The sequence below is a fragment of the Calonectris borealis genome, chromosome 1, assembly GCF_964195595.1.
Source record: "Calonectris borealis chromosome 1, bCalBor7.hap1.2, whole genome shotgun sequence".
NCBI classification, from domain to species: Eukaryota; Metazoa; Chordata; class Aves; order Procellariiformes; family Procellariidae; genus Calonectris; species Calonectris borealis.
In genome coordinates, this window is record NC_134312.1 from 95,670,915 (window position 1) to 95,697,827 (window position 26,913).

Here is a 26,913-nt window from a genome sequence, read left to right on the forward strand (position 1 = left end):
TGGAATTTTCATTTCATATTCATGTACAGGCAATAAAATTATGATGTTTCTGTTACTATTTTGATAAAACTTTTATCCTTTCTTCTTTAATTGGATGAAATGTTCAGTATGGTACAAATCTTCTGGTTAGGATGCCTTATAAGTTTTGGGGCCTGAAGTTTCGGAAATACCTGTTGAGAATTATATTGCCAAAGGCCTTTAAGAACAGGCTGGAAAAGCAGGGATGGCTGCCTTGATTCTTGCTGGGGCGGGCAGATGGGTGAGGTTGGCCTCTCAGGGTGCTTTCTAGCCTTGCAGTTCTCTCAAGAAATGAAAAACAATGCAAATTCCTAACTTATTTAACTGAAATCAGCAGTAGTCAGCTCAACTGGTGATGTGGATCTGCATGTTGATCCATATGCAGATCATCAATAGCCAGAAAGCAAGTAGGACATTATTGGTGTTTAAAATCTGACTTGTTCTGAATACAGCTAGAGACTAATGCTATAAATACTTAATGTCTTAATTCAGCTTCGTTCCTTAGCAATCATCTCTCCTTCCTCTGAAACACAGCAACAGAAGTTAAGTTTAATAATTAAAATTTTAGAATTTATTGTAAGTTCTGCTTTTCATCTAAAATAATAGCTACAGCTTTGTCAGTGTAATCTTTCATTAAATTCTTTTCAGACAGTTTTTTTTGGTAGCAAAAAATACTGTGGCAGTTAGAAAATTGGAGTCAGATTTAGATCATGGTAAATTGCCCTTGATTGATACCATTGTAATGGACATCAGAAACCAGCTCGTATACAACAGAACAGTAATAGCCACTTTATCGATGTAACTGTTGAACAAGCAGAGGTAAGGCTCTAGTACGCTGGAGAAATGCCAATTTTCCAAAGGAAAAATTGTTTCTTTCAAAATAAAGTATGAATTTTCATAGTAAACAAACAAACAAAACATCACCTTACTTCTCCATCTGAGAGTAATGAAGAGGGTGAGGAGATCATGAAAATACAGAAGTTTCATAGCAACCCAGTTAGGAATTTTATTTTCTTTCTTATATTTTCACTATTCTTCATCAGCATTAGCTGCAAGTGTTGTCAACCTCCACAGGAATCTAACGGAAAAAGAGTAGAGGTCAAAGAGTGCTTTCATTTGGAGTTTTGTATCCTCCTGAAACTAAAAGGAGGTTGCACTGTTGCTATAGGTCACACTTTGAGGAAGTTGTGCAGAACTTGCTAGCAAAACTGCTTTTGGGTATGATAGCAAAGTTATACCTGACTTACAAAACACGCATGCTTAGCAGGAAGCAGAATTACACAGGAGTGAATGGCCGGACATTTGGGCATCCCTTTGACTTTTTAGTAGAGTTTGGCTCAGTGCTTTGTGGTAGTTGGTTGGTTTGCTGACAAGGAGCACTTGGGAGCATCCTCTATGGGTCTGTCTTTCAACACAAGGCTTTAAATCCCAGATTTGTGGAATCTGTGAGCCTGGTTTGAAAACTAGTGGAAGCCTTTATTAATTTGAGCAGACTTCAGCTCAGACCGCTGTGTAGCCATGAAAGGTCCAGTTAAGAGTGAGGATTTGTCTCAAATGTTCTCTTTGTGTGCTGTGGCCAGCTCTTCTCAGCAATGCAGGACAGCCACTTGCTATGCCAGATATGGCTGCATTTGGGTGTGCTGCATCTATGGAGTTTACAAATGTTCTTTGATCTCCGCTTGGAGAAAGGTGATGGTCAGCATTTCTGTATCTATAGTCTTAGAGAAAGCAAACCTCCTAAAATTTAGAATTGCTCAGTTCCTGTCTAGGCAAATGGAGAGCATTGCTGCATTTGAGATCCACATAAGCAAAGATATTTTCTAGGGATACAAAATCTTATAAATAAATTTTAAAAAAATCAGTAACACTTGGATTCATGGACAAAAATCTCAATGTTTTGGGATATTTTTGACAAAAGCATGAATCAGATTTTTTGTGGTTGTGCTAAATACCACAGGTATTACACCTTGGAGTTTTTCTCCCAAGAGGAATAATTATTCAAGACACTAGAAATTCATGTGTTCTGATCTCCTGGTCTGGTTGCCAGATACAATTCAAGTAGATGCAAGTGTCTGTGCCAACTCTGTACATGAGCTCAATGCGATTGCATGCATGCTTCAAAGAACAGATTTTGGCAAATAGATATGAACTGATTTTTATTCTAGGACCTTGAGCCTGAGAATTGCTCAGCAAGCCATTTATCTGTATGGTTTTCAAGGACTTGGCTAAAATAAAACTTGTTCCAAGATGTCTTTCTCAAGGAATTTTTACACTGAAATGTCAAAAAAGCTGTTGGAGTTTAAATATTTAAGCAATCCTAATCTATCAATATATTTTAGGAATTTTTTTTCCTTTTCTTTTATATCATCCTTGAGTACCTTTTTTTGCCACAAGTTATGATTAAAAGCTGTGGAAATTAATAGAAATTACACATTACTCAGAAGTAGAGAAATGGGCCCTGCTGCCTGTGGCCTCTTTCCCATGTTTGTGAGCTTTATCCCCACTTCCTTTGCTGGAGACCATCACCTCCTGAGTGGTTAAATGTCTGCAGTAAGCATCTTTAACGCAATGAACAGATGTGTGTAATAACCACCTAATGTTTTGCTAGGTTTTGCAATGGAACAGGTATGGTTACTGCTCCTGCTGACGATTAAAGTGCTTTCAGTGACTGCTCAGTTCAATGGATACAACTGTGATGCTAACCTCCATAGCAGGTTTCCTGGTAAGTGTTTAATAGACTTTTTTCTAATGGCTTCTTTATTGTCTTGGTTCAAAGCAGTGCTTATTTTTAAATACAGAGCTTTAAATCTGTCTGAAGCCTGGGGGTAGGACTCCACCTTAAGTGAGTGTTAGCTATCTTGGTGACAATGAAACTCTAATGTTGCACTTCACTTTCTTCTTAATTGCACAGTGGGTCAAATCCAGCCTAGTAGTAAGGAATACAACTCCCCTCACATCAGTGGGGTTTGACCTGCTTTTGCCAAAGCTCTCTCCTGTCCAAGAAATTCACCAGAAGTCATGTTGTTGGAAATGTTCTCTGTAGATTTAAGAGTCTGAAACTTCTAAGTGGGTTTTCTTTCATGTTTTATCTGGATAAGAGAATATAATTATGTCCTCTTAGTTAAATAAAGAAATATATATCGATTTTTGAGCAAAATTAAATCAATGGCAAAATTCAGTGCCTCACTTCAACATTAAGCGCTTGGTTAGGGACAGGTGAAGCAATGGCATGTATCTATGTATGATACACACTTTTGCCTGTGAGAAAATGAGAATTAAGTCTTTTTGGGGACATCAGATGTCTGGAGCTGTTAATACAATGAGAAATAGAAATGAAATGTCAGTCTTAGACATGTGTATCAGGGTTTACTCAACTAAAGAATATCTTTAGTCTCCGTTATCCTTCCTGCCTCGGTTGTTTCTTGGACAGAATAATAATAATAAAGTCTGCGAATATTGGCTTGCTCACATCTTGTGTTTCTGAGGTAGCAATTGAATTGAACAGTATAGTGATGAACTCTCAGTATAGTATTATGCTGTAATACCTTTCAGTGTTGTTGTTTTCTGAATAATAATAGTTTTGATTTTTTTTCAGGAAGGATCAGCTCCTTTATTAAACTTAAGTCAGCAGAAAGCCTACAATCTTGTTTATTGTTTCCTGTGTTACTACCACACTGCTAGGTGCTTTTTTGACATAAAGACCAACATTGGGTTTGAGCCTTGTTCACTCAACTGATGTGAATATGAAGAGTAGAGAAATAAGACGTGCAAAGACGACCAAATATGTTGTCTCCATCCTGTACAAAAATCGCTGTTTAACTGAGTATTTCACAAACTACTGCTATATTTCCCTAAAAGTTTTACAGGCTTGCCTCAAAAGTGTGGGTGAATTGTGCCCACTTGCCTTAGATCTATCTTTCGTAGTTTTTGTGTAACTTTTTTTTCTGTTTCAGCCTTCTTGAGAGGATTGCAACAGCTAGAGGGAAGTTTAGATTCCTCTTTCTGAGCTTTTTAAATATTTCTCTGGTCATTTTTTGCACCAGCCCTGTGCCAAGGTTTTATATTTGCAATGTGATATCCGTGAATTGAATCCAGCTCTTATTGTGGGTATTTAGGGGCCACTTGCAGTTCTACCTCATAAAAAAGGGTCATATCAGATTCCACGTCTGCCAAATCTCAGGGACTTGGGAGAAAATCTGTTTAGGTTACAAGTAAACAGATTTTTTTTTTTTTTTTAATTAAATGCTAATCACCCCGCACTGCCCATAGGAGCTGAGAGTTGAGTCCTGCCCTTTCTTGTTTGTGATCTCAGGCAGTAAAGATTCAAAGGTTGGAATCTAATCAACAATCTTAATGCTGATTTTGAGAGCTAGGAAAGAAGAACAATTCTGCTTGTTAGTTATGTGTTTGAGATAGAGGTAAAAAACAGAAAACCCTTTTGTCCCAAAATTTGATGGGTATTATTTTCAGTATGCACAAGGGACTGCTATGTAACGGACTGGGGCTAGTGGAGCTGAGTGAGGCTGCTGGAGCTCTGTTGTCTGGATTCAAGAACCCCAGAAAATGGGTAAGAGAACTTCTGTGGGGAGAAGGGGCTTGCCCTCGCTACGCTTGCTTCCTCAGCGCTCAACTCAGGCTGTGGCTTTGAGGGTGCTGGCCTGACTGCCTCCAGAATTCAAATGTAAGGGGAGTGGTGAGAGAGAGGTTAAAAGAGAGAATGTTTCAAAACAAGCATCCTCCAGGCTGAGATACTGCTCACAGAGCCTGGTTATGGATAGGACTTTCTTCCTATTCCTTACTTGTTCCGCACAAGAAGTCGTCATTGTTGTCAGCTGAAATTCCAAACATGGGGTGAGAATGGACTTTCTTGCTGAGGTCTGTGTTGTGCAGATACCAGAGAAGCCATTGAAGTTGTCTGCTCTTTTTCTTTAAATGCTGTGAAGAACAGAAGTTGTCTTCAGCAAAGATGAGAAATTAAGCCTTCCTAAAGGAACCTTGGAGCTCATCCATTTTTCATTTGTTTGTGCTTTTGTCATTCATTGCTTGGGTGACTTTTGCATAGGGATGGTGCTGCATAAATAGGATGATAAATAATCAGGCAGGACTTCTTTTTCCTGAAGTTTGTGGGTTTGTTTTAGAGTGTAGGTATGCAATACTCAGCAGGGATGAAGAAAAAAAAACCATATTTGGTAGATTGAAAATACTGTGATGTTTTATACCAAAAGCAAGATGTGTTCTAGAGAGTATGTAATAAGGTCTGATCCTGCCATCCTTCAGAGACTTGCCTGCAGAAAAAAGCTTTAGTTCTGCATTGCAGTAAAGCATAGCTTTTAGAAGGCTTTGGGGGGATGGAGCCATAGCCGTCTGGCTGTCTTCAGATGGGAAACGCACAGTTTTGATTCAGGGGGCTCTTGCTGTAAGTACATGCTGAGAACTTAGTAGAAGCTAAGAAAATATTGCAGCTTTTTCACATACACTATGCATTTTAATTCATTATCAAAGCAGTGATTTGATTAAAGAGGAGGCTCATGCAGAGAAGCTAGTTTTGAACTTCAAATGTATTTGCACACCTCTTTGTTGAGAAAAGTCATTCCACCGGGTGTTCTGTGGCAAACCCTTGCCTTCTGTCCTTTTTCACTGTCTGCTCTGGGACAAGTCTTGGCAATGTGTGGAAGGGTACCAGAGCAGAAGCAGGCAGTGGAGCTGTCAGCATTTGGCTCATGTTGCCATGGGTCTGTCCTTGATTCAGGATGGTCTCTGTTACTGCAGTATCTTATACCTCTTGAGCTTTACTCTGTTTTGCATGCAACATCCCTGTGAGTACTGTTGACTATAGGTAGTTTGTGTGATTTGAGTGCAAAAGAGGCCAAGTGCTTTGCCTGCATGGAAACTCTGTGACAAAGAGGTCATTATATTTAAGGCCCCTGGGTGACCTAGCCTTCAAACCATCGCTCCTCTTTTACTTAGAAAACCAGAAGCTTTTACTGCAGGAATGCAAATATTTTTTTTGTTTAAACTTACACATATATAGGAATAATATTTCCTTTCTAAATTCACAAGAGATGAGCTATACATTTAGCATCTAAAGGAGGATTAGATCTGTTTGCACGTGGTTTCAGATTAATTTCTGAACAAATAATGTTGTTTTAATTCCAGAATGGACTAATTTGGCAACAACCCTTCCTTGCAAAGTAGTGGACAGAAAAGGCTCAGTCTGGAAAGGCTGTTTATCCTCCTGTATAGCACAAAGGTTGTTTTTGTACTGTATTGGTCTCATTTCCCTTAGTGTCAAATGAGAATTTTGCAAGTGGTAATGGTACCTTAACAGGTAAAGTAATATCCTTCTTTTTAAAAGGCTTGAAGTGAGTTATAAAATTAACTGAGCTACTTTGTATTACATCCTGCAATTTGTTACAATCTGACTGTGCATTGGTCGAAATAAGTGTAAAGGCACACTTTGCCATTTGCCTTTTTGTACCGTTCCCTCTACCTTAGTCTACCCGTTAAATGGATCATAACAGTCCTCATGTAGTGAATACCAAGACATGCTGCTTCTTGATTTTTGTACGTTATGTTAGTGGAATTAGGTATATGTACAAACCAGGAGAATTTCATGCCAAAGCACTTCAACTCCTGTCTTGCCTCCGATACCTTTCTGCCCAAATTTACACGCAGTGAGTAACATTTATCATCACATTAGCTCAGGACTAAGTTTAGCCTGTTATTTCCTGCACTTGATTGTTTTGGCTTTAAAGCCACCATTAAAACTGTCTAAATTAAACTGCTTGTGCTCCTGTACCATGGGGGAAGAGCTAGTTCATTGTAGCGGAGATTTCATTTCCTCTCTGTTGTGACAATGTAGTGAAACAATTCATTTCAGCAGGCTTAATGGTATAGTATTGACTGAAGTTGTTCTGCAATTTTTAATAGCACTTAATCTTTAAGCAGATGTAATAAATGAGTTGTTATATAAACGAGTAATGTCTGTGTTTAACATGATGCAGTATGTCTTTTTGTAAAGCACTAGGGCAAAAAAAACCAAAATAACCCCCCCAATCATCTACAGATAGAGAAGAGCTTATAGAAAAGCTATGTTACAGCTCTAAAGCAAAACAAACCGTTGCTTGTGCCTATATTCTAACCTGACGCTTTTCCATTGAAGTACATAAAAAATCTTCAGAACTTTCAAATAAAAGGTCAAATTAATCCAAGAAGATTTTTTGCTGTTGTTCAAAAATTGATCAGTTGTAACAATTGCTGCTTTCTAGGTCTTTGTGTTCTTATAATGTACAGAGTGAAAGATTGCAAGATGCTTTGTAGTATCGATCATTGTCTTTCAAGAGCCAACTGATTTTTCATTAAAGCTAAAGTTGATGGTTCTTAAAAAAAACCCCCCAACTTTAAAGATATCATAATAAATTGCTCTGATATGCTGTTGATTGTACTTCAAAGTCTGCACAGCCTGAGACTGTGGTCTCATAAAAAGTGGACTCCAGACAACCTCAGACAAACACACCTGACTTTCATGCCAAAGTGGGCTGGAAGGCAGAGCTCGGCCTCCTGAGTTTCTCAAAATTGCTGGAAATTTCTGTTCCAGAAGGGGGCTGTTTAATCAGACTCCAAATATTTAACCACTTGCTCTTTTCCGCTCCGTTGCAGTGCTTCAGTTTATGAATGTGCTACTGAATGATTTGCTGGGGAATTTTGGAATAATGGTTTTGTTGCATGGTATACTACGTTATTGTATCAATTCTTGTTTTCTCTTTAGTGAAGTTGTAGAGTCAAATCTGTTCTTCAGAGTAACGCAACTCTGACCTTTATATTCCAATATTTTGCTGTGACTGGGGTCTAAAAATTGATTTGATCAGAAGTTACAACACTAGACTAACCGCTCCAATAATTATATGGAGATTAGTTGAAATACATCTTCTTACAATGCCTTTCCCTGTATTTTTCTTGCAGCTGAACGAGATATCAATGTTTTCTGTGGAGTACAGACAATTACTATGAAGATAAATTTTTGCACAGTTCTTTTCTCTGGTTATTCTGAGACAGATTTGGCACTGAATGGGAAACATGGGGATGCCCACTGCAGGGGTTTCATCAATAACAACACCTTTCCAGCAGTGGTGATTTTCATCATCAATCTGAGTACTTTGGAATCCTGTGGAAACACTTTAGTGGTAAGACAAGGTCAAAGTGAAATAGTAGCATGGCTGTTTATGCATAGGATAAAGGGAATGGCCGTGACAGCATTGTATGTTTTACAGAGAGTGTTTACATAGTCTTGCCCAGCTAGCATTACATTGCATGCATCAAAGAAAACCAGAGAAAGTTGGTAATTTATAATCTTGATTACTAATGAGAAAATGTGGTGGGACACACATTTATTCTCTGATTAGAAAGTATATTTTTCATTTTAATATTTTTTCAGTGGAAAAATGAGGTTTTTCCAAGGCATTTTAAAAACTCTTGCTGAACATGCCTCAAATTTTGCTGGAACTTTTCAAATACCCACTTGGAAAATGAAAGTAAAGTATTTTTAAGAGTGGGTTGGATAGGTGAGAGTTATAGCCTGGGTACCTACTGCTGTGCTGTCATATGAGAAGGGTTTGCTGACTGATGGGCTGATCTTATATGTTCTGTGATAAGGCAGTGACTGAATGTCTCAGGGGAGATAGTCTGGTCAGAGGGCCCAACCCACGGTAAACACCTCTGCTAGCAGTGCCGTGAGGTCTTGCACCTCCTTGGAAGATCTCAGCTTAATGTGGAACTGCCTGCTAACAAACTGAAGTTTTCAAGCAAATTTTGAATGTTTGACACACACAAAAAAAGGCTACCTAATCTATGCACTCAATTCATGACAAAAAAAGTCAAGATGTGGGACTGAAGTTCAGATTTGTACGTTCAGCTCTGATCTCTTAGTGCACAGCCACTCTGTGCTATGGTGTTTTGCCTGGTGGTGTGACTTCAGTGTCTACATTTTATGTTGCTGATCCATGCGTGGATAATGCACATCTTTGTACAGCTAGTGACTAAATCTAATCCTTAGCTGTGGGTGAGAGATTTTGGAACCAGAATCTGATCCAGGAGCTAACTTTGAAGTCTGTTTTGTACCAGTATAATTTAATTTTCTTCAATGAAAACCGTTTCAGTCTGAATGGGGGGATGGGGGGAAGTCAGGTCTCAAACCTTGTAAACCAAGGGAGAGGAGAGTTGTACAATTTGTATGTATACCACACTGTACAAGCAGTGATGACTTGTATCAAAGTATCTATGAATAACTTTAAAAAAAAAAGTGTAAAAAATATATCATTTTTAAGGCTTATATTCCATCTGGAATTCATACTTGCACTTGATTATACCTGCCAGTTTTTATAACAAACCCCCTGTTTTCTGTTGCTAATAATTTTGCGAAACTGGGATGAAATGTTCGATGTGCTCTGTGACCTATTTGCCTTAGGCTGAGTTTTCTTTTAAAATTTCAACAAAAAACAGTTCAGTGAGTTCAAGATTCTCTCTTCCCATTTTCCCTGAAAAACTGTAGCACCTCCATGACTTGCAGTAGAAGAATTTGCCAGGAAGCAACTTTTTCTTGTTCCCGTGGAGCTGGTCACATTGTAAACTCCCTGAACATGCTATTTGATTATAATTGTAAGAGCTTGACGTTTTTTTAAAAAAAACCCAACATTCCGGTAAGTCCAAATAATTGCAGCTCCCCATGAAGCCCCCCAGAAGGCTATACAGGATACAAAGACAAAGCAGCAGTTGCTAAAAATATAACCAAAAATTCCCCTCATCCTCTCTGTTTACGCATGCTGCGCCACAAACAAAGAGGATAAAGTAGCAGGGAGCATTTCTTATCGTGTTCCCCACACTGGAGTAGTACAATCCCATGCATTTCTTGGCTGTCTTTCACAGCAAAGACTTTCAAACTCATTTTCAGTAAAAGTAAAGGAAAGACAACAGTTCAGGCAGAACTCGGGTAAAACCCAGGTCTGTCTCTAATATGGCAGACACAACTTTTTATTTTGGGGGGTGGTGTGGTGAGGAAGAGAAACAGAGCTGTTGTTGGCTATATTACCTTAGTGCTCTAGCTTGTGTTTTTTAGGCAAGGAATAGATCCTAGGAAATTTGATTTTTATCATTTTTCTGCCATTTAGCAAATGATGAGGTATACTATTGGCAAAGTGTATGGCTGCATCTGTCTTCTAGCCGGTTTTTCTGTAGCCAAAGAAATCAAAATACCTGCTGTGTATCCTCTGCTACTTAGTGCAAAATGTTACAACTCATGCGCACCTCAGGATGGTTCTTCCATAATGAAATGTCTTTTTAAGAAACTGTGTGTTCTAAAGCTATTGAAAGCATCTGTTTTGCTAATACAGTTATGCAAAAGAAATGCTGCAGTGGAAGTCCAGTGCCATGTTAATTGGCCTTATTGTGTATAGAATCATAGAATCATAAAGGTTGGAAAAGACCTCTAAGATCATCCAGTCCAACCGTCAACGTAGCACCACCATGCCCACTACACCATGTCCCTAAGCGCCTCATCTACACGTCTTTTAAATACCTCCAGGAAGGGTGACTCAACCACTTCCCTGGGCAGCCTGTTCCAAGGGCTGACCACTCTTTCAGTAAAGAAATTTCTCCTCATGTCAAGCCTAAACCTCCCTTGGTGCAACTTGAGGCCATTTCCTCTCGTCCTATTGCTAGTTACTTGGCAGAAGAGACCAACACCCACCTTACTACAACCTCCTTTCAGGTAGTTGTAGAGCGTGATGAGGTCTCCCCTCAGCCTCCTCGTCTTCAGACTAAACAACCCCAGTTCCCTCAGCCGCTCCTCATGAGACTTGTGCTCCAGGCCCTTCACCAGCTTCGTTGCCCTTCTCTGGACATGCTCCAGCACCTCCATGTCCTTCTTGTAGTGAGGGGCCCAAAACTGAACACAGTATTCGAGGTGCGGCCTCACCAGTGCCAAGTACAGGGGCACGATCACCTCCCTACTCCTGCTGGCCACACTATTTCTGATACAGGCCAGGATGCCATTGGCCTTCTTGGCCACCTGGGCACACTGCCGGCTGATGTTCAGCCAGCTGTCAATCAGCACCCCCAGGTCCTTTTCCTCTGGGCAGCTTTCCAGCCACTCTTCCCCAAGCCTGTAGCGTTGCCTGGGGTTGTTGTGGCCGAAGTGCAAGACCCAGCACTTGGCCTTGTTGAACCTCATACAGTTGGCCTCGGCCCATCGATCCAGCCTGTCCAGGTCCCTCTGCAGAGCCTTCCTACCCTCGAGCAGATCAACACTCCCGCCCAACTTGGTGTCTTCTGCAAACTTACTGAGGGAGCACTCGATCCCCTCGTCCAGATCATTGATAAAGATATTGAACAAGACCGGCCCCAGTACTGAGGCCTGAGGAACACCGCTCGTGACCGGCCGCCAACTGGATTTAACTCCGTTCACCACAACTCTCTGGGCTCGGCCGTCCAGCCAGTTTTTTACCCAGCGAAGAGTGTACCTGTCTAGGCCGTGAGCCGCCAGCTTCTCTAGGAGAATGCTGTGGGAGACAGTGTCAAAGGCTTTACTGAAGTCCAGGTAGACCACATCCACAGCCTTTCCCTCATCCACCAGGCGGGTCACCTGGTCATAGAAGGAGATCAGGTTAGTCAAGCAGGACCTACCTTCCATGAACCCGTGCTGGCTGGGCCTGATCCCCTGGTTGTCCCGGACATGGCTCGTGAGCGCCCTCACAACGAACTGCTCCATAATCTTCCCCGGCACCGAGGTCAGGCTGACCGGCCTGTAGTTCCCCGGATCCTCCTTCCGGCCCTTCTTGTAGATGGGAGTCACATTGGCAAGCCTCCAGTCGTCCGGGACCTCCCCAGTTAACCAGGACTGCTGGTAAATGACGGAGAGTGGCTTGGCAAGCTCCTCCGCCAGCTCCCTCAGTACCCTTGGGTGGATCCCATCCGGCCCCATAGACTTGTGAACGTCCAGGTGGCATAGCAGGTCATTAACTTCTTCCTTTTGGATTACGGGGGGTTTATCCTGCTTGCCATCCCTGTCTTCCAGCTCAGGGGGCTGAGTACCCTGAGGAAAACTGCTCTGACTATTAAAGACTGAGGCAAAGAAGGCGTTGAGTACCTCAGCCTTATCCTCGTCCTTGGTGGCAACGTTCCCCCCCGCATCCAACAGAGGATGGAGATTCTCCTTGGCTCTCCTTTTGTCATTAATATACTTGTAAAAACATTTTTTGTTGCCTCTCATGACAGTGGCCAGGTTGAGTTCTAGCTGGGCTTTTGCCTTTCTAATTTCCTCTCTGCACGACCTAACGAGTATGTGACTACTGAGAAAGTAATTTGTGACACCTCTCTGCTGTTTTCAAACCACACCCTTATTCAGATTAGTAGCTACAGATGGAGTGGGGCTGGGTTGCTACCGGGAAGAGAGAGTGTCCTTCATTTTTCTGGGGAGCTGCATGTTATTGCTGGCTCTGCGCACTCTCTGAGCCTGAGCAACAGAGGATAGCACGAGTCCAGGGACTGAATTAAGGTTGCATTGGCATTAAGGTTGTATTACTTTTCAGCTCTTCTATTTCTGATGGTGTTTCTTTGCACATAGTTTATAATTTAGATTTAGAGATATATAATGTAGACAAAAACACAGTCTCAAAGTTCAGCTGTTTGGCTTGTATCTGCTTATAAAGTACATTGGTTTTGATGTGTCAAAAACAAAGCTCAAGAGTAACAGAGTATTGTTTCTGTGAATGAAATTGCTTGTGTATTGACTTTATTATTGCTTATGGAAGCTCATTTTAAGCTAATATTTTTTAACTGTAATAGAAAAATTCCTTCAGCTTTCCCCAGTAAGTCATGTGAATTCACTAGGAATGCTCAGAAAAAAAGTACCTACCAAAAAAACTGCTTCCAGGATTCATCAGGTTTTTTCAAATGTTGCTCAAGTCTGTGTTTTAAGAACAGGGATATCACTTGTGAACTGTATCTGCATGCTTTTGGTGGGGTGAAAAACAGAACACAGGGAACATGTTATTAAACTAAATTAATTCTTGAAAGATTTCCTGAAGATATTTCTGGGTAAATTATGGGCTAAAGCATCAGTGTCCTTAGGGTGTCTTTTGTTCCATAGTTAACTTTCTGATAATAGTTGTTTTCTGTCTCCCTCAATAGGTATCCTCAGCTCGAAGTATCAATGCTTATGGAAATACCTCAGTGGTACAGATAGGTAATGTTTCAGGCTATATTGATACGCCAGACCCACCAACGATTATCAGCTATTTGCCTGGGCTTCTGTACAAATTTAGCTGTAGCTACCCACTGGAGTACTTGGTTAACAATACCCAGCTTGCTTCGTAAGTGTGCTTTTCATTTCTATGTGTTTCATTCCCATGTCTATGTAAGCCCATATGTATGTGTATATGTGCATACACACCCAAATATACGCATGCCATAGCAGTGTTGTCAACAGAGCAATTTTAGTTGTGCAAGAGTAAAGGAAAAGGAAAAAGCACTGAAAGAAGAGGTGATGCAAAGGAAAAGAAAATTCTGTAGCATCATTGTATGAGATAACATAGTTTATGAAGAGAGCCTTAAATAATGTAAAACTTCTCGTAAAATTCAGATGTTACAATGACAAAATGGTAGCAGCAAAAAAATGGAAATTCTTCATGAAAGTTTGTAAGCGTCTGAATACAGAGTGCAAGAGAAAATATTTCAATGAGTAAACCTTGTACATCATGAAAAGTGGGTTCCTTTTTGTCACTTTGCCTCTCTGCTAATTATTTTTCTGATTCATGTTTTCAACAGTATCCATTACTTTCTGCATAGTTAAAGTTCTGTCAGTGTTTCCACTATAAATTCCTATTTCTAAAGTTTATAACCCAAAAGCATAAATTAACTCCTTGTGACATGACTCGTTGAGTTTTTTAAATGATAAAGAACACTGAAGTATGTAAACACAAAAATAAGAGATCTTTCCTCATGATGGTGTTTGGTTTCTGGTTCTGTTGTAGGTCATCAGCTGCTATTTCTGTAAGAGAGAACAATGGTACATTTATCAGCACTCTGAATTTGTTGCTTTACAATGTGAGTATAAAACACAGTAGTATGACCTGGACTAAAACCATCTCTGCACCTTGTGGGTGCAAACTGGATTAACAGAGCAAAGTATAGACTCCTCTTCACTATTTGCTATTCCCTTCCCACTCCTTCCATGAAGAACCAGGCCTTTCATCCAGGCATCTTTCATCTCTGAGTTCCCTTGTCCTTTTCGTTTGCATGTACCTGTTGTCTTGTATTTATATGGCTGGTCTTTGAGGGGACGCACAGTCTTTTTGTCCTGTATTTATGCGGTTCCTCAATTTACAACTCTGGCTTTCAGGTTGTAATGCCTTGTGAATAATCAGTTGTAGTAATAATAATAATCATAATACAGAGTGCATACTTGTGCTTGCATTTATTAGGTATATGTGTGTGTGTACATACTTCTACAAATGTATGTGTGTATATATGTATAGGTACATTGTACTGATACAGAGCGTACGCTCTAGAATTCTGTAAAAATATTCTAGACCTGTTCCCTTAGCAATAAACTGTAGCACTTTTGCTGGGGTATTTTTGTGTTCAAGCCTCATCAGAGTGTTTTGATCATCTGTAATTGTAGTGAGGGATGTGGGATTTGTTCCAAATCTATAGCCCACTCTACTTGTTGCCTCATTGTGTGGACCTTCAAGTTTTTAAGAGTTAATTTTAACAGCTTTCAACTTACACTTCTTCCATATGTTTTAGATAATTTAACTTGAATATGCATTATTGTATAAACTTTTACTATGTAAATAGGGATGGTGACAGTAAAATGTGAAAAATGCACAGACCTCTACTTAACAACATTAATCCCCGAAATGATATTTTCATGTTGATTAAAATTTTTATTCATACATTTTAAATACCTGATTTAAATATCAATTTTTCAATCTATCAAGCACCATTTTTGTAAATTATGAATCTGATTTTTTTTGCATTATTATTCATGCCATCATGAAGCTGAGTTATAATTCATGCAACTGATTTAAAAGTGAATGCTTTATGCTTTCAACATAATGAGCTATAAATATTGTAACAGGACATTTTCCAAAGGTATGCTTAAAAAAATCATGTTTGTTTGACAGAGCAGAGCTCCAAATAACAACCTATAATCAGTTAAAATGAAGATTATACTTCTCTCATTTTTAAATAAACCTGTGACCAGAAAGATGGGGCAGGGTGAGGGTAGCCAAAGTTCTCGGTCAGGACAAGCATTGACCACCACAAGTTTGCTGCTTTTCAGGGCCCAGTTCTGCACAGCCAGCTATAAATGCTATTGATGCTTGTACTGAGCAGCACGTTTTTTCCTCAAATACCACATGCCAACCTGGGCTTTCATCCTCCCTACCCCAGTGCGTTTACAAGTCGACCATGAACAGTGGTGTCTTATCCTTCTGATTTCAGTCTTGTTACTCTAGTGAGTAGCACGAGCATGAATAATACTGCTAACACTGGCAGATTCAATGACGGATATGCCCGTCTGGTTCGCACCCTCGGGCTGGGTGCGTACACAGACAGCTTGTGCGCTGCCTGCAGTCTGCCCAGTTGGGCGTGCCTCTTGGGACACCCATGGGCTTGTGAGCTCTGATCCTGTGGCCTCACTTGGTCCCTGCTAGAGAGTCCTGGTTTTTGGAGGGGCCTCGAGGCTCCTGTTCACCCTTGGTATTGGTGAGGGGTTGTGTACAGATGTGGCTCTTGACTGCGAGCAGCCATACTTTCAAACTTTAGCCGTAGTGTAATTTCCTAACATTGACTCTTCATCTTCTCAGCTCACCTCCCATCTTCCCTCACAAGGTGATGTTTACATTTACTTGGTGGTGTTAGTGTTAGTTATTGTTAGGAAAGACAAGAGGAGCCATTATGATAGGCTCAGAGTTTAATAGCAAAATGTTTAATGGGCTTTCACAGAGCGTAAGTGGCCATGTGCTTTTAGACCTTCCTGTAAATGTCTGTCTAAATGAATAAAAACTACTCTTTAAGAAAAAAAGAACAACTATGGAATGTAATAGTGAGGGACTTGCTGTAGACTTTTTAATCAGTTTGCAAAATGTGACAGAGCTATGTATTAGAGAAATGTATAATTAATTTTAAAGAAGGCAAACTTACCTGATCTCACTTGACTGGATCTTCAAGGACTTGATCTGTTTATGTCGCAGAGCTGGTCTGTGTGTGCATGTGTATGTCTCAAGGCCTCCGATGCTCCAGAGATTGAATATTGGGCGTGCTGTGAATTTTGGCATTGTTCCCTTTGAAAAAATACTTGATTTATGTGCTTAATCCTTCTTGTTGCTGTCAGCTGCTGCTCTTGGTCTTACCTGCCACAGTGAACCCGGTCAAAATTCTGTTTAACAAAATTTTTCTTATGTATTGAGTGTTTCAACCTCTCACAAGAGGTCTCAACATGCTAAGTCCCTGTGCTTTCTGGTTTAGCAACCTATTTGACATAGGTGATGTTACCAGTAGGTGCATTTTGATATGCTGAATTAATATCTGTCACTCAGATCTGTTTCATGGCATTGTTGATAAAGTGACATCAATGGTTCAGCCTTTGAACAAGAAACCAATAAAACAGCTATGTCTATGTAATAGTATATGGGGAATTCCCAACTTTTATGTTATATACAGCTTTCTTGAAACAGCTTTTTTTAAGTATTAGAATTTAAATGAAAATGTTTGTTACTTGTAGTCTTCAACAAACCAACTTCCATAGAAACTACATTTTGCATGATAGAATGTGTCTGTTCTCCCAGACTACAGCTTAAGATATATAAAACCTGGTGGCATAGCTATCTCCACTAAATCAAATAACCTTAATAACCTTTCCTGTGAAAGGGTACACTGTGACAACCCAGTTAAGCTTCTCCTTTAGAAAACCACAGTAGCTGCTACCTTTGCCTGTAGGTGCTGGGAGACTTACTGTCGGTGTCAATGAACGATACAGTTTCTTTAATCACCAATCCAACCACTTCATAAAATCATAAATAGATTCCCCAAAATAGTTGCATAGGATAAGGCCAGTCAAAGTGTTGTTGATCTTTACAGACAAACTTGTAGGAAATGCTCTGGCACTGCTTTTGGCTTCTTCCCTGACGGAGGACAAAGTAAATGACTGTCCTACATAAAAAGGTCAGGAAAAGTTAGATGGGAGTTCAGTCTGTGGATGCAGATGGGTTGTGACAGTGGGATTTCTGGTACACTGAGGCAATGTTTGTTTTTCAGGATTCAACCTACAGCCAGCAGCTCCTTATTCCAAGTACAGGTTTACCTTTGAAAACCAAAATATATGCAGCTGTAAGAGCAACCAACCTTGATGGCAGGTACCATAAAGGATGTTATTTCTTGTCTTGCTTCCTATTCAGCTCTTGGTGTTGCAAATTTCTTTTTCAATTGGAGTGTAATGGGCTTCAGATCCTCTATATCCCTGGCTCCAAAACCCTAGGGGTTGACCTCAAGTCTCCCCTGGTGCTTTCTGCCAGAGGCTCCAGGTGGGGCCATTATCCCTGGCTGCAGTGTAGAGCACATTTTTCACATCTTGTCCTGCCTGGACTGGCCCAAGGGCTACTGCCTGAACTATCTCCAGTTTAATTTTTTCAAAGGCTTGCTGCTCAGGGCCCTATTCAAAGTCATTCTTCTTCTGGGTCACTCGATAGAGAGGGCTTACGATCACACTATAACCTGGAATATGCATTCTCCAAAACCCCACAATGCTTAAGAATGCTTGTGTTTCCTTCTTGTTAGTTGGTGGACACATAGCTGTTATTTTGTTGATCACATCTGTTGGGATCTGTCAATGTTCATCTTGCCATTTTATTCCTAAAAACTGGATTTCCTGTGCAGGTCCCTTGGTCTTACTTTGTTTTATAGCAAAACCAGCTTTCAAAAGAATCTGGATTATTCTTCTCCTCTTCTCAAACACTTCCTCCACTGTGTTGCCCCACATATGATGTCATCAATATACTGCAGGTGTTTGGGAGCTTCACCCTGTTCCAGTGCAGTCTGTATCAGTCCATGGCAAATGGTAGGGCTGTGTTTCCACCCCTGGGGCAGTCGGTTCCAGGTGTACTGGACACCCCTCCAAGTGAAAGCAAACTGTGGCCTGCACTCTGCTGCCAGAGGGATGGAAAAACGCGTTGGCAATGTCAATTGTTGCATACCATTTGGTGGCCTTTGACTCCAGTTCGTATTGGAGTTCTAGCATGTCTGGTACGGCAGCACTCAGTGGCGGCGTGACTTCGTTCAGGCCTCGAAAGTCCACTGTTAGCCTTCACTCTCTGTTAGATTTGTGTAACAGCACAGCTTTTAAAAATGGGACGGCTTTGATTCCTGGTCCTACGTGGCCATGACTTCTGAGAGGAGGTATACAATGTGTAGTGGTATGGTGGTTGACTTGCATGAAACCAAATGATTTGATTTATGCAATTCTGCTGCTATGCTATGCTGTTTAGCTTTGTAAGTTGTGGGAAGAAACAGGTGTTATATTAGGAATGCAGGATGACTTGTACGTGACCTGTTAAATACAGTAACTCAGCTTCAGTGTAACAGCCTGCATTATCAGTTTGTACGCTTGCTTGTACTGTCTTTTAATCTTATTTCACTCACTCTCCACCCCTACTCTTACGTTGCCAGTTCCCCTCATCTATCACTTTGCTCCCTGTGCAGGTGGAATGTTTTGATGGACTACTGTTACACCACGCCATCTGGTAATCCTAGTGATGATCTTCGATATGATCTTTTTTTCAGGTAGGTCCTGTGCAAACCCAGTGTTTTGTGGGTCCTTCCCTTAGAAAACAGTTATAAATATGTCCAATAGTGGGGTTCTAAACTGTCTGGAAAGTCTAAGCAATATTATCGGGATGGACTGAGGACTGGGCTTACAGATAACATGTCAGGACTTATCTTGTTTGTGAACATAAACACACAAGCAAGTGCAAAGTCATAAGAATTATGAAGGTAGAGAAGCATATCTCTAAAATGGCTCTACCAGAGGTACCATAAACACCCAAACTGAATGGCTAAACTGGCCTTTATTTTACCAAAGGTACCCACCTTTGTGGTGAATGACAGTGATATAAAACATCATAGACTCCAGTTCAGGAAAGCAGTTAGGCAAATGATTAAAGGTAAATAGATGCTCCTGCTTCTACTCCCAGTAATAATATTTATTTGAATTGGAACTTTGAAAAACATCTTGGCAGTATCTCAGATTAAATCTTATCAGTGACGGTTGCTGGAGAGATACTGTGTTCATTTGGAGTTACCTGTCTATACTGGTTAGCATACCTGATTACTTTTTTCTTCAGGTCTCAAGTTTCTTTGGGCACTGGAATTAAATGGTACCTTGGTTATAGCTGTGATGTTGCAAAAAAAAACATAATGTTTTTGTAGGAATGCATTTCAGCACAGGACTGTGCAGCCTAACAGGCAGATTGTGGCTGCCCGTGTTGGACATCAGGGCACTGTGTTCTTTTCCAAGGAGCTAAAGCACTGTCTTGCTGCTTAAGTTATCTTATTCTCAGCTAAGAGCTTCAAAATGCTAATCATACAGCTGCTCATCCTAGTTTTAATCTTCTCTACAAAAACTAGCTGTGACAAGGACCCGCAGACAACTATAATTGAAAATGGCAAGAGCCAAATGGGACGGTTTTCCTTTGAGGTGTTTCGCTTTGTGAAGCACAAGAACCAGAAGATGTCTACGGTCTTCCTTCACTGCGTGACGAAGCTGTGCAGAGCAGATGACTGTCCCTTTCTTGTGCCAGTAAGTTTCAGTGGATGGACGTTGCTGTTAATTATCTGGATATAAAATAAGCACACTGGAGTTATTCTGTATACAAATGCTGTGGAAGTTTGGACGGCACAGAATGAAGGTGACTTGTAGAGTCTGAAGTAAGAATGTTTTTTGTGTCTGAAGGAATGTAAAACAACTGATGAAGAACAGGGCAATGAATATTGTCATCTGGAGATAGAATAATACTAGACCTGCAAAACACACGTTGTTGAACATGTGAGAAATGACCTCTTCGCCTTTTGGTCCTTAATTCATTTTTAAAACTAACAACTCTGAGACAGCTTCAGAGCTGATATTCTAAGAAACAAGGTATCCACAATCACAGTGGATAAATAGACATATCTTAGAATAGAATTTATGGAAAACTTAAAGCTATAGTAAGTGCCATTATACTGACAAGGAAAATTTGAAAGAGTTTCTGATAGTGAAAAGAAAAAATTTACTACATCCCCTGTAGTTTATTGCCACCTCCCTTATAGTTTGGAAACTGCTGTTTTGTTGAAGTTCATGAAGTTGTGTCAATTCAAAAATTATTTAATTTTAGGAGCGTCAGGAACATCAAATATATTTTGGAAATTGAAACATTCAAATAAACATATAAACACAGAATATTCTGTGTTGATGTCTTCAGAATGCAGTATCGTTTCCTATTGAATGACTTACCATTTAGAATTTTAAAATGCTATCAGTTCAGTATACTTCTGACATTTTGCACATTATTTTATACTTTTATGTTACACTTTTAAATAATTCATAGTTTCCATTGGATTTATGTTCTAAGGTTTTTGAATTTCTTTCACGAGAAGTTGAAATTAAAGAAATACTCTTGGTTGAAGCATACTTGAATACCCAAGATTAAGGTAGATGATAAGTTAGAGATTAAAGGTGGATTCCAGATGACAGAGTGGTGGGGATGGTTTTAATGTGGGTCATTGCTGTTTAGAATTCCATGGAAAATGTGTGAATTTTAACGCGAGAAGCTTGCTAGAATAGGGATTGTAGCATGTTGTCTATCCCTAGTCAAGCAAAACACATTTGTTGGGGAAAACTGCCTGTAAACAAAGCTTTGGGAAATTAACTACCGAAAATTTAATATACTATAAGATGGATCTTGTACACAACAGCAATGTAGTTCTGTAAATGAAGTGAGGCAAAATACAACGGGAAGCCAGGCATTTATAAGATACAATTCTAGGGAATATTGCAGCTGTTTTTATTGCAAAGTAATTTAATGCATACTAAGAAATAAAATCAAAGTTGTAGTATCGCTTATAAAAGAGTTTACATTAAAGCAGGAAGCACAGAAGGGCAATAATTCCATTCCACTCTGAAACTGTGAATGTTTTGATTAACCGCTCAGATTTGCAGTAACAGAGAAAGAAGAGACGCTGGTGGGAGGACAACTTGGAGCCCTCAGAGCACCTCTGGCAATGCTGTAATCTCTGCTGGCCCCATCATTACGAGGAGTGGTAGGAATAAGCAAACTTCTTCTATGGACTGCAGGAATTTCAGAAACCTGGGGAAATGTTTTGCAGTTTAATATAAATTTGCAGTGACTTAGAGAAAGGGTGGATTCTGCATAAGTTTGCTGGGTATTTTTTTCCCTACTGTTGGACTCTGGTAGAAATTTTGAGCTAATATTTCTGTTCGGCTCTCACATGCTTCCTCCCTACCCCAGTAAAAATCACTGTGGGATGCTGTTATGCATATAAGGCCATTATAAAAACCCAAGCTCAGTGGGTTGACTTCTTTTTTTTGTCAGATTTCACTGAAGATAATGGAATTTAAGGTACTGTGCTCAGTGTTGTAATTTAATTTGGACAGCTAATGAATATTCACTGTCACTTCCTATTCACCATTTCTTCAAGCTTCACCTGTGGGTTTTATCTAAGTGTTGCATAAAAATAATACATGCTAGGCTTAGCCTTCAGCTATAAGAAACAAATAGGACAAACACATTGTAAATTCTAAACAGAGTGGGTCAAAATCTACTCCTTTAAATCCAGGGTGAAATTCCATCATTTCCATTTTTATTGCCAAAGTTAAAAAAAAAACACAAACAAAAAACAACCCCCCCCAAACAAACAAACAAACAACTCCCCTCCAAAGCAGCTCTAAATGCAACCTGCAGTCTCTGAAAAGAATTTCTGTGACTGCTGTTGACAAAATAATGAAAATAAAACATTTGAAAAATGTTTAACAAATTCTGTTTACAGATATTTATAAGTAGTTGCAGTTAAGCAACTGATTTCAGCAGTCTTAAATTTAGGAAGTCTATATAGGAAAAATAATTGAAACGCATGAGAATAAAATCCTTCTTTACGTGCAAAGTGGTTGTGCCCACATATACAAAGAGAACAACTGACCCTCCAGAATAGGGAACCGTCTAGCAAGGGACCATTTTTAAAACAAATACCCTCTGTTATAAGCAACATTTCTGCAATGAAAATGAGTATTTTTGTTCTGCATTATACATTGTCCCAACTGAGTTGCTGCTATCTGATTAGTCAAAAAAAAGTGAAAAGAACTAACTTCAAAGTTGCATGTATGAGTACTTATGGGAAATGAATGACAGATTTGCTCAAACATGTATGCTAGAGAAATGCTGCCTTAGGCAAGGAATGGAAACTAGATAAAGCTTGTTATATGAGCTACCCCTATAAGGTAATATAGCTTACGATTCAAATGCTGTGAATGCTATTTTTACAATTAAAAAAAAAAGATGCTTATCGATTACCTTTAAATACTGCATAACTTCAAGCAAACAAAGATCTGTCCACAGGTGTTTAATGACCCCAAAGAAAGGATAAACGATTTTATAATTTCTTGACAACTGTTGAGGTTTTTTTTAAATGAAAACATGAATAAGGCTGGAAAAGGAAAATAATATTTTTTTAGGTGTCTTCTACTTGAGATACGTGGCTAAAGCTTTTTAAATTAGACATATTTCTGCATCTCCATAGTACACTTTTGGAGCATTCCACTCCTGCTGACAGAAAGATGGTTTGATGGGAAGTACTCTGAAAAAAATGGATTCAGTTCTGAACTCTGCCACTCAGGAAATTTTTGGCATCGGGCAAGTCACTTAATCTGACTTGCACTTCATTTTTCCTTCTGGAGCAGAAAGAGGGAATTAGTATTTCCTCCCACTGCCCCTTCCCATTGTGAAACTAAGTGCATTAAAAATGTGAGGTTCATGAATACTGTAGTCAAGGAAGGAAAAGGGGGAAGGTCATGAGAGAACTTGAACAGAACTATCTGGTTTTGGATGAGGAGTGCCAGGATGCGGCGCTGGCTCACTCTTGTGCGATGCTGCATGGAGGTGCTTATACTATTTTCAAGGCCAAGTCTGGTCCAGCTTTAGTACAGAGACATTTGTACAGAGCCCATCAAACCTGCTGCACCTGACTCACCATAGTACGTACCCCAGTATTAGGTCTGCAGTTGCATGGATGTGCAGCCCCTCACGTCTCTCATTTCGGTTGGTGCTGCATCTGTCCCGGAGCTGGTCCTGTGCATGTTGGTGTCTGCAGAGGCACCTCGAGTTAGCCAGGTCTCCCCATCACTCTAGTCACCAGTTTTCTGGTAACAGAGCTGTTTATGCAGTTACCTTGATAGGAACTGAATAGTGCTGCTACAAATGAGTAATGGTCCTTCCCCTGTGTATTTCTGAACTCTTATTTCTAACATTTTGTTATTTTCAGAGAAACTTTATTCTTGTTTGTTAATCTAAAATAAGTCGTTACAGGAGACAAACACAGAAGAAAATGTTTTAGTCTCTGTGTATAGAAACAAAGCAGGTACCTACTGTGAAGGTGAAATTGTGTAGCTTTTGATGGATGTCTCGCTTAAACTTAGAAGACAGCTGCTCAAAACAAATGTAGACGTGAGCTGTGCTTACAAGTTGCACAAAAAAGCAAAAACATTGACAAGAAATGTAGTTCTGAGATGGACAATGGTAACTAAGTAAAAACTGAAGACAAAATACAAGTTTCCCTGAATATAATGCCGCTGTGTAACTGTCAAGAGAAAAGTGAGCATGGGGAAAGGGCATTTTTGTTATCATTTATGGTTACTGATGTATTTTTCCTTGAAAAACTCAGGTTAATTTTTTTTCCTATACAGATCTTCTTGTAATATGATTAACAGTAAAGGGACTTGCATATAATACCGTGCTTATGGTTGTATTTTTGGGTCAGAATAGAACTGGCCACATTTTCAATTAAGAGGTTCCTGCATTAAGGGGTGGTTGTTTTTTTTTCTGCAGAATACTAAGTGACTTCATATTGGTGTGCTCGCATTAAAAATGAAGCAATGTCATGTAATTAACGTTTCCCTTATTCTACCAGAGGTGTTAAAAGCTGCTAGTCAATGTTGCAAGTATAGCTGATGTGTTTTGAAAACAAAACTAGGGGTATTGGCTTTTGTGTTGCAAGGAGGGGAGGAGGTAGGCAGAGGTATTTGTAAAATATAATACATCCCATTTTTGTTTTATACAGATGAGATGCCAACCAACAATTCACAGCTTGGTAAGTTAATCAGAATTCCAAGAAACATAAAAGAGGGTTTATGAGTGAAACAGAACTGAGGAGATGAACCATTTTGATTGAGCTCTGTGCACTGAGCTGGAATGTTTTTTTTCTTTTTGGCTTTTTTTGTCATTTAAATGAGTCAATACTGACATGCTGTAAAGAAAGCAGTTGGTGAATCTGGTATCCTCAGTTTAATTTGTGTACCCAGCCCCACCAACACAGCAACTTCTAATTCCTATGATGGAATTGAAATTAAAATCTGCTGCTATGACATATGAGAGTGAGGGAACATTGCAACTGCCAGATGCAAAATCAGACTTAAGCAGTAAAATTTGCTCATGCCACATAGGAGTAGAGCAACAAAATGGTTATTACGGTGCAGTCTAGCTCAGTTCACAGCTGAAAGTCAGAAGAGCTCTGCTTCAACTCCTGTTCTCCTGGCATTTAACCACACAAAGAGCCTACGGAGAAGCTTGGATAGAACTTGTGGTCTGCTAGGGCAATGAAGGAAATAGACTGCAGGGGAAATCAGGTCTCTGAGTTTTAGGGTGCTTCTCCTTTGGGCACTTGGAGGACTTTTTCAGCCTGTCTGGTACTGTTCTCTGCTGGTAACAAGCAGTAGCTAATGACTAAGAAAGGATGGTCAAGGTAATCAGAGGGTCAGTTGGGCCATTCCACCTCTTACTTGTTCATAACAAGACCGAGTGGCACAAGCAACCTATCCTGTGCTCTGAACTCTAATACTATTTGTTCCCTTCTTTTCTCAACTTAAACCACATAAAAGCAGCTACCTTTCTTCCCCAGCATGGAAACAAAGTTCTCCCTGTAATGAATTGCTCCCTAGTCTGTTCCTTCCCATGGGTATGATTAAAATAATAATAATAAAAAACAAATTCTCCATTTGCTGCGCACAGCTTGCTGTATTAATGGCTTGCTGTGTTAATCCTTCCTATCTAATGAAAGCAGCAGCCCTCTCTTTCCATCCCAGAGCAACAGCATTCCTGTGCCTGTTGCTGTCCCAGTGGAAAGTGTAGAGGTAGAGCAAGAGGAATTACTACGGTAGTGGAGAGAAGACAAGTAAGGTCAGAAGGCAGCACAGCTCTGATCAACAGAGCTGACTTTTTTCAGCTTCGGTGAGGAGGGAGGGATTGATGATGTTGAGGGTAGGTGGCTGCTTCTGGGAGAAACAGTCTGGTTTCCCATGTAGAAGCTGTGTTGTCACTTCACCTCACTCTCCAGCACTGGCAAACACAGCTCTCAGGCAAACACACGTTGGTGCTTTGTGTAGCACCTACCACTCAAATGTTTTTTTTTCCCTCCTGCTGGAAAAGGCTGGATGTGTGTGTTCCGGTACCCAGGAATTGGTCCATGAACAGCCTGTTGAGCTACATTAAACAGTAAATACATATGTTACCTCTTCTCTCCCTGAGAATTGATAAAAATGTTAAGCAGCCTTCTGTGAAGGCGTACAGAAAAGCTCAGAGTAGCTCAGATATCTGATGCCAGATATGCCTGCTAAGGATTGATATACCCTTTGAATTGAGATGTGGATAATGATATTAGGGAAGAAATCCTTTCACTAACTCGGTTAGGCCACAAATCCTTATACCTCTGCCTTGATAGTTCTTGGACAGTGATGGTCTTGCCTTAAATAGCACAGGTCAAGGTTGGTCACTAGCATATGAGGGATTATGCCTTAGAAGTATCCTTACTGTCTTTATCCCCCAGCATGATGGGTATTGAAAGAACTAATAACTGTTTTCAAAGTATACTTAGATAAGCTTTATGCAAGTAGACAGGTGCTCATTCTGAAGTACCGTCCCTTCATTGTAATTCTTCTGTATATAGGGTGTTGTAATGGAAAGACAGAAGTGTTTGGCACTGCTGAGAGATTCTAACCGTATCTTACCTGTCCATTTTTGTTTTCCTTGCAGCTCATCCAAATGGACCTCCTTTCCAGCTAAACTCAGTCACCAGCACACTGATTTCAGGCGTTGTCATCCTAGGAATCACAAGTGTTTTCTTTTTTATATGTTCCCTCACTCTGCTGCACAGAAAGTGGCCCAACAGTTCAGTCTTGAGTGGCATCCGAAACCCAGTTTTCAACTGAAAGTGATGATTTACTTGCACTTTTTCTTTGGGGTTGCCTTTCTTGTCCACAAGATGTTATTCCATTAAAAAATAATATTTAGGCAACACTCCAGCTGTATCCAACTTCTATTCCAGCTATTCTATATTTGTAGATTTACTAGATGGTGTTGTATAGGTAAGCAGCAGTGATAATTGGTAACAATCCTAGAAAATTATGAGAATCTCAGTTGTGTTTGTGATCAGACTGTATGACATTATGCCCGTGGGTGACAATAGAGCTCGTGTCTCCAGCTTCCCAGCAAGGTCTCAAAGCTGAAGACGCTGAAGGTGAGAACCTTTCCAAGTATGCCATTCTTACACAAAACCTGACACATTCAGAAACATTCATAAGTG

At 40.0% G+C, this 26,913-nt stretch overlaps 1 protein-coding gene across 1 annotated transcript; it reads left to right on the forward strand.

The window, feature by feature from the left end:
• Positions 1-2,634: 2,634 nt before the first annotated feature.
• On the forward strand, positions 2,635-26,539 carry ZPLD1 (zona pellucida like domain containing 1). Its single transcript, XM_075171779.1, has 10 exons — positions 2,635-2,740; positions 7,981-8,201; positions 13,201-13,382; positions 14,043-14,115; positions 17,332-17,429; positions 18,772-18,852; positions 19,696-19,867; positions 21,258-21,366; positions 24,397-24,426; positions 26,364-26,539. Exons 1-10 carry the CDS (start codon positions 2,635-2,637, stop codon positions 26,537-26,539), a joined length of 1,248 nt encoding a protein of 415 aa, XP_075027880.1.
• The last annotated feature ends 374 nt before the right edge of the window (positions 26,540-26,913 follow it).